Source organism: Phacochoerus africanus, chromosome 8 (genome assembly GCF_016906955.1).
Source record: "Phacochoerus africanus isolate WHEZ1 chromosome 8, ROS_Pafr_v1, whole genome shotgun sequence".
NCBI classification, from domain to species: Eukaryota; Metazoa; Chordata; class Mammalia; order Artiodactyla; family Suidae; genus Phacochoerus; species Phacochoerus africanus.
The window spans coordinates 51454968-51462786 of record NC_062551.1 but is presented as its reverse complement, the minus strand read 5'-3'; the positions used below and the strand labels follow the sequence as shown (position 1 = coordinate 51462786).

The window sequence follows — 7819 nt, the reverse complement described above, 5'->3', positions numbered from 1 at the left end:
GCGGAAGCAAGCGAGATCCAAGGGACTTTGTACCCAAGGAGCCGGGGACTTTTCTCAAGTGCAGAAGAGATGAGACCCCCCCCGGGCTCAAAAATTCGTCTTTATTGGGAAGACTGTGAACAATTACCCCCCCCCACCTTCAGGCGTGGGGAGGGAGGGCTAGGGATCTGCGCCCCCCTCCCCTATTTACACTTTAGAATCCGCCGGGAGAAGGCACCCCAGCTGAGGCAACTTTAAAGAGCTATTATTTGGAAGCCAAACCCCTTTTCCTCTCCAGACTCAGTTTTCTCATTTGTAAAATGGGCTCAAGGGAAACCGATGCTACGGCGTTTCTCTCCAGCACTGAAGATGTCCGATTAGGAAGGATGAGGACGTCGGAAGACGGACCAAGGGCAGCCCAAGGGGATGGGGGTGCTGGACATCCCGGTTGGGTTTGCACGGCCCCTTCCACCACCCTCCCCACCCAGCGCCTCTCCTCCAGTGCCGCAGGGGCTACGTGGCCTCCGGCCCGGGGGACAGAAGGCCGCTCCCAAAGCCCCCCTCGCGGTACTGGTTGGGGAACATGTTGCTGCCCACGAGGCTGGCAGTGCCTCCATCCCCGGAGCCCGGGGCCTGGTACGAGTCCAGCGTCAGCGGCTCAGGGCCCGTGGGCTCCGCGACCGGGGCCCCTGCCCCCCCGTTGCCCGCGACAGCGCTGGGGAGTGGTGGCGCTGGGGGCAGCATGTCCAGCATGGTGAAGAGTGTGGGGGCAGCAGGGTCATAGGCAAAGCCATCGTCCAGGAGATCCGGCCCGCCGGGGGGCTCCAGGCCAGGGAGGGATACAGTGCCCGGAAAGAAGTCTGTGTCTGGCAGCAGCGCTGATGGTGGGAGGAACGGGCCTGCAGGGAGGAGAAAGAAGGAAATAAAGTGGACTTTGAGGATCAGCCTCCTGCCGGGTCCTAACTCAAATGCCCAGTCTGTTACTAAATGCATTTTCAGTGCAGTCTCCATTAATGTCAAGAAGAAAACCCTCAGTAAAAGCTATCACCATTCTCTCTTTTTTCTCTTTTTGGTTACCATAAAAACTTTTTTGAGGTATAGCTGATGTACAATATTGTATGTTTCTAGTGCACAACATGGTGATTCACAGTTTTTTAAGGTTATATTCCAGTTATTATAAAATTCCCTGGACTGCACAATATGTCCTTGTGCTTATTTTATTTTTATTTTTTAAATTTTATTTATTTATTTTTGCTTCTTAGGGCCGCACCTGCAGCATATGGAAGTTCCCAAGCTAGGGGTCCAATCAGAGCTACAGCCATCGGCCACAGCCACAGCCATAGCAACACAGGATCCAAGCCGTGTCTGTGATCTACACCACAGCTCATGGTGACACCAGATCCCCGACCTGCTGAGCGAGGCCAGGGATCAAACCCAAATCCGCATGGACATGAGTTGGATTCGTTTCCGCTGCACGACGCTGGGAAGTCCCTATTTATTTTATACACAGTGGTTTGTACCTCTTAATCCCCTACCCTCTCTTGCCCCTCCCCCCTGCCCTCTCCCAGCTGGTAACCACTAGTTCTCTATATCTGTGAATCTGCTTCTTTTTTGTTATTTTCACTAGCTTGTTTTCTTTTTTAGATTTCACATGTAAGTGATATCATACAGTCTTTGTCTTCCTCTGATTTATTTCACTAAGCATAATACCCTCCAAGTCTATCCATGTTGTTGCAAAGGGCAATTTTTCACTTTTTATGAATATGTATATATACCATATCTTCTTTATCCATTCAGTTGTTGATGGGAACTTAAGTTGCTTACATATCCTGGCCATTGTAAACAGTGCTGGTATGAACCCTGGGGTTCATGTATTTTTTTGAATTAGTGGAGTGTAATTGCTGGTTCGTATGGTATTTGCAAGTGAGATGCCAAATAAGGGGTTAGTATCCAAAATATATAAATAGTTCATACAACTCAACATCATAAAAACAACTGATTTAAAAATGGGCAGAAGACCTGACAGACATTTTTCCAAAGAAGAGATACAGATGGCCGACAAGCACATGAAAAGATGTTCAACATCGTTAACCATCAGAGAAATGCAAATCAAAACCACAATGAGATATCACCTCACACCTGTCAGAAGGGCTATCGGCAAAAAGACACAAATAACAAAGGTTGGCCAGGCTGTGGAGAAAAGGGAACCCTCCTACACTGTTGGAGGGCATGTAAATTAATGCAGCCACTGGGCAAAGCAGTGCGGGGGTTCCTCAAAACAGTAAAAATAGGACCATTCTTATTTAATAAGCAAACAGGCAAAATAAGTCACAGTCCACAGGCAAGTCATAGAACCAGGGCTGAGACCACGCTCCTGCAGGGCTAGGGGGTTTTCCCCAAGAATGAGGAAGAAGAGGAGGCTCCAAAGCCCCCCAAATACAGAGACAACCCCAAAAGCGAAGTTTCCACACCAAAGGAGACCCAAGTGAGAAGTCACAAGTGCCAAGGTTGGAAAACAAATGATAAGTGTCATTATGGGAGAGTCTCTCCCCTTTTTTTTTTTTTTTTTTGTCTTTTTAGGGCCACACCCACAGCGTATGGAGGTTCCCAGGCTAGGGGCTGAATCGGAGCTACAGCTGCCCGTCTACACCACAGCCACCGCAATGCAGGATCTGGGCCACATCTTCGACCTACACCACAGCTCATGGCAACACCAGATCCTTAACCCTCTCAGCAAGGCCAGGGTTGAACCTGCATCCTCATGGATGCTAGTCAGTTTCATTTCTGCTGTGCCATAATGGGAACTCCAGAGTCTCTCTTTTTGAGACAAGACAAACTTCACCAGCAAAGGCTGACTACACTTATCTTAGAAAGGGACACAATGCTGCTGGGACTCTATTTCCCAGCTTCCTTTGTAGCTTGATGAGGTTATGTGACTAAGTTCAGCAGGCTGGAATATGGGCATGATGGCTGGAGGTGCAGCAGCCACTTTGGACCATGAGATAGAAACTACGAGTTGTAAATGGCAGGAGCTTGAGTCTCTGATGATCATGCAGCCACCTAACCATCCCTGGGCCACCTACCTCTGGACCGTGTTTATGTGAGAGGAGAAATAATGCTCTATCCTGTCGAAGCCCCTGTTATTTTGGGGTTTACTGTGAATGCAGTTAAACATGATCATAACAAATTAGGTAGCATTCCTGGTTTCTGGCAAGTTCCTAACATCTCCTAAGGACCAACTCAATGCCAACCACTGTGCCAAGTAACTGTGTGACATGACCTCACTACAAATCTGGAAAGGAACCTCAGCAGGAGGGTCTCCACCTGCAAGTTAAGTAAACTGAGGCCCAAAGAGGTCACGTGGTGGCTAAACTGTGACCTCAGAATTCAAACTCAGTCTGATGCCAGAGGCCTTGCTCCAGGGTAGATTTGCCCCAAGAGTGACAGAGCAGAACTTCAGATGCTGGGAAATTGGGGTGAAGGAGCATGTGGATGGATGATAGGTGGCTGATGAGCAAGGGCTTCGGGGATGGGAATCGAAGTCGGCTGAAATGGACTAGGATTGGGGCTTTCTAGGGGCAGAGCTCCTGGGCCCTGGGTACCAGCTGCAGGGGGCTGGGGGGACAATAAGTGATACTTGAAACCTTCAGGGTGGGACTGGCTGGAGTGGTCCAGGCTCAGCAGACTGAATGATTGGTGACTGGCTGGGCACCATAGGGTGGCTGGGGTGTTGGGGACAGTATTCTTAGAGCTAGCGATCAGTGAGTGGGGAGGCTTCAGATGGCAGCCAGATAGAGTTCATGGGAACTAGAGGCTGTCATGTGAGTTGAGATGAAGGCAGCCATAGAAGAGGCCCAAGGGTGGCTGAATTCAAGGCTGCCTGCCTCTGACAACCACCCTCATTCATCCGCCGTCAACTCCCTGCTACTGGTTTCACCCGTGTCATCACTAATGTACACCTGCGCCCGCCCCACCACGGACTGGCTGTGTGACCTTGGGCAAGAGACTTCACCTCTCTGGGCCTCAGGTTTTTCACTAGGAAAACAGGGGGAGGGGATGGCGGGTAGGACAGCACCCACCTCCCGGTGCGATGCACAGATTAAGTGAGTGAGGACACACGGAGCAGTTATGTGCTCATCACATAGTGTCTATAAAAATAAATACATTAAATTTTAAAAGGCCAGTGAGGTAGGTAGGTGATGAGACTTTTCACAGGAGCTCTGAGGCTCTGAGAGGTGAGCCGCTTGGTGAGGGTCGCACACCAAGTAAATGGCCTGCAGAGGTTGGAGCCCCTGGACTGGGTCCAGAACCGCTATTCTTGCCACGTTACGTTGCCGGCTCAGTGGTGAGACACTGGCCTCGTGGGAACTCTTGGGGGACCTGAAGAGGCCAAAAGAGCAGGGCCCCAGCTCCCCCTCGGCCCACCTTGGGGACGGGCTCATTCTGAGCCAGGACCCACCTGAGCCATGGCTGGGCAGGAAGTGATCCAGGAAGGCCGGCTTTTTCCTCCGTCGTTTGCTCTCGATGCCATGGGGGTCTGAGGGAAGCCAGAGATGAGGACCCCTGGAGCCCAAGCCCCTCCTCCCCAACCCCAGGGCGGTGCAGGGCAGTGGGGTCAGCCATCCCCCGCCCCAGGGGCCTGGAGAGGGACGGGTAAAGGGGCAGACAAGACACACCAGAGCTATTGAGCTCCCCAAGCACGTCAGGCATCCCCCGTTTCCGCTTCTTGTCCACCCCGTAGCTGTCTGTTCAGGAGATACCAGAGGCATACAAAGTAATCCATTAAAAATAAGAATTAATCACAGAGGGAGTTCCCGTGGTGGCTCAGTGGGTTAAGAACCAGCCTAGTACCCATGGCCTCACGCAGTGAGTTAAGGATTCAGCATTGCCGTGAGCTATGGTGTAGGTCACAGATGTGGCTCAGATCTGGTGTTGCTGTGGCTGTGGCCTGAGAACTTCCACATGCCACAGGGGTGGCCCTAAAAAACAAAACGCAAAATACAAACAACAACAAAAGAGAGTTAATCATAGAGACCATTGAGGAAGTTATTGAGCTGTTCTGGTTCTGGCCCAATCGACGCAAATAGATGTCCGCATTTGAATCAGACTAAAACTTGAATCCACTTCTAGCTACACTGCCCTATTTGTTGTTTCTGGAACATCCCAGTCACAATCCTGCCTCAGGGCCTTTGCACTTGCTGTTCCAGCTGCTTAAAACACGCTTTCTCAACTCTTACCACTTCCCTGGAGAACCATTTTTTGTTTTGTTTTGTTTTGCTTTGCTTTTTAGGGCCGCACCTGCAGCATATGGAAGTTCCCAGACTAGGGGTTGAATTGGAGCTACAGCTGCCGGCCTACACCACAGCCACAGCAACACAGGGGCCGAGACTCGTCTGCGACCTACACCACAGCTCATGGCAATGCAGGATCCTTAACCCACTGAGCGAGGCCAGAGATCAAACCCACATCCTCATGGATACCAGTTGGATTCATTTTTGCTGTGCCGCAATGGGAACTCCCTGGAGAATTGTTTAGTTATCCCCCCAAGCTCAGGTCAGCCATCCCCTCCTCCAGAAGCCTTCGCTGATCCCCAAGTCTGGCTCAGGCATCCCACTCTGGGCAATCCGAGTCCCTTAGGCAATGCCTCCCAGACCTGCCTACTCTGGTCGTCACTGTAGGAAAATGGATCTGTCCTCCTCATAGCACTATGAGCCTCCCGAGGGCAGGACTGGGGCCATCTCGGTCACAGCTGTGTCCCCAGCTCTATCCAGCCGAAGGCCAGGTATGAGCGGCCATGCTGAGGGTAGGAATGATTAAACACTCCCCGAATGCCATAAGACGGGTACTATAATTATTGCCATTGTGCTCAGGAGAAGCCTAACACTCAGAGAGGCCAAGGTCTCACATGCAGGAAGCGGCAGCCCAGGGCTTGAACCCCAGTCTGTGCAACACTGAGCCTGCATTCTCCTGCCCCTTCCCCTTTGGGTCACCCCCAAGCAAGGCCAAAGATCTGTTCTCTGGGGTGGCGGGTCGCCCTGGGCTGTCATGGTTACCATGGTCCCGAGGCAGGTACGTGAAGGGCAGAGGCTCACTGCAGACCCCGTCCGTGAGCCGCTGCAGGAACACGTTCACCGTCACCGGTTCGACGATCTCCAGGTCCTCGTAGGGCGGCGTCTTGAACACGATGGCGATCTGGCGGTGCACGTCAGCCTGGGAGAAGTCTGCCCGGCCTTCCCAGGAGGCTCTGCTGAACACCACTGAGATGTCCTCTGTGAGAAAGGGGGGATGTCGTCTGAGCCAGGACTCTGGGTCCATCCGGGCCCCGACGCACTCGGCCTCCCCCCAGAGCAACACCAATACTCCCAAGAATAAAGTTAATCATAGAGGCAGCTCACTTTCCCTTGAGCACTGACCGTAGGCCAGTCACTGTTTTAGATATTTATATAAATCGTATCTTTTTTTATGTTTGATTTTAAGTGAGAATGGTAATGATTTTTAATTTTATTTATTTATTTATTTATTTTGCTTCTTAGGGCCACACCTGTGGCATACGGAGGTTCCCAGGCTAGGGGTCCAAATGGAGCGACAGCTGCCGGCCTGCACCACAGCTACAGCAACCCAGGACCTGAGCCGCGTCTGCAACCTACACCACAGCTCAGCTCATGGCAACGCCGGATCCTTACTTAACCCACTGAGCGAGGCCAGGGGTCGAACCCGCAACCTCATGGTTCCTAGTCCGATTCGTTTCTGCTGAGCCACAACGGAAACTCCTCTTTAAGTCTTATCTAATCCCATCTAATCCTTTAACAACCTGAAAGGCAGGCATAATTAATATTCCCACCTTGTCAGGGGCCCCCAAGTCCACCATCAGATTCAGTGATCCTCTAAGGGGACTCACAGGACTCAGCATCCAGTTAAGACTCATGGCTCTGATTTATGGCCGCAAAAAGAGAGACGAATACTCAGAAAAGAGGAAAGTTACCTGGAGCAAAATCCAGAGGAAACCACGCACCAGCTTCCAAGCATCCAGGCAGAGGAATCATGCAGGGTAAAACCAGTAACACCCCCACCACCGCCCCCAGCAGCAACACACACGAAATGCTCTACCAAGGAAGCTCATGAGAAACACACTGCCCATGGGTTTTACTGGGGGCTGGTCACTGCCCAGGGTTTTACTGGGGGCTGATCACGTAGGCGCCCTTGACGTGGCGCACATCAAAATCCCAGACCCCCAGAAGTAAAGTAAGCAATCCACACAAACCACTTTGTATGGTTTAGAAACAGTGAGCCAGCCACTCTGAACGTCAGAGGACGGTAGGAACCCTCTCAAAATCCAAGTTCTCAGAAACCATCCCAAGGTCAACGTCATAAGCGGGTCTTTCAGAGCACAACCAGGCTCAGACTTGCTAAGTTAACTCTTTTCTATACACCAACTTTATAGATGGTGAAACTGATCCTTGGAGAGTTTAAAAGACTTACCTAAGGTCACACACTGGTGGTAGAATAGTCAGGATCCAGTGTGCTATTCTGCCTGCTATTTCTCTTTCTTGTCCTATTGCACTCTTCCCATCACACTAACTGTATACACTGAGGCTTTAGCTGGGTTGAACACACACAGATGGCCTCTAAGAGACAACACACCTATGAGAAAGCTTTATAATGGACTTTAGGAAGCCCATTATATTGAGGAGAAAGCAAAGGCACAGAGAAGTAAAGTCACCTGTCCAAGGTCACACAGTGAGCAAGATAGGAATCCACACAGACAATAGCTCTTCACCACGCACAACTGGGGCTTGGAGAAGTTCCTGAAATCTCTGTTTCCTCATCTTAAAGGGGAAAG

At 51.0% G+C, this 7819-nt stretch overlaps 1 protein-coding gene across 2 annotated transcripts in view; it reads right to left on the bottom strand.

Moving 5' to 3' along the window:
- Positions 1–81: 81 nt before the first annotated feature.
- The window catches only part of RELB (RELB proto-oncogene, NF-kB subunit), a 36170-nt gene continuing 28432 nt past the window's right edge, over positions 82–7819 (bottom strand). For both annotated transcript variants that reach the window (XM_047789441.1, XM_047789440.1), the window contains 4 exons: positions 6033–6248; positions 4656–4724; positions 4439–4516; positions 82–878 (listed from right to left, as the gene is read on the bottom strand). In XM_047789441.1, coding sequence (XP_047645397.1) covers positions 493–878; positions 4439–4516; positions 4656–4724; positions 6033–6248 — 749 coding nt within the window. In that variant the 3' untranslated portion in view covers positions 82–492. The remainder of the gene's footprint in view (positions 879–4438; positions 4517–4655; positions 4725–6032; positions 6249–7819) is intronic.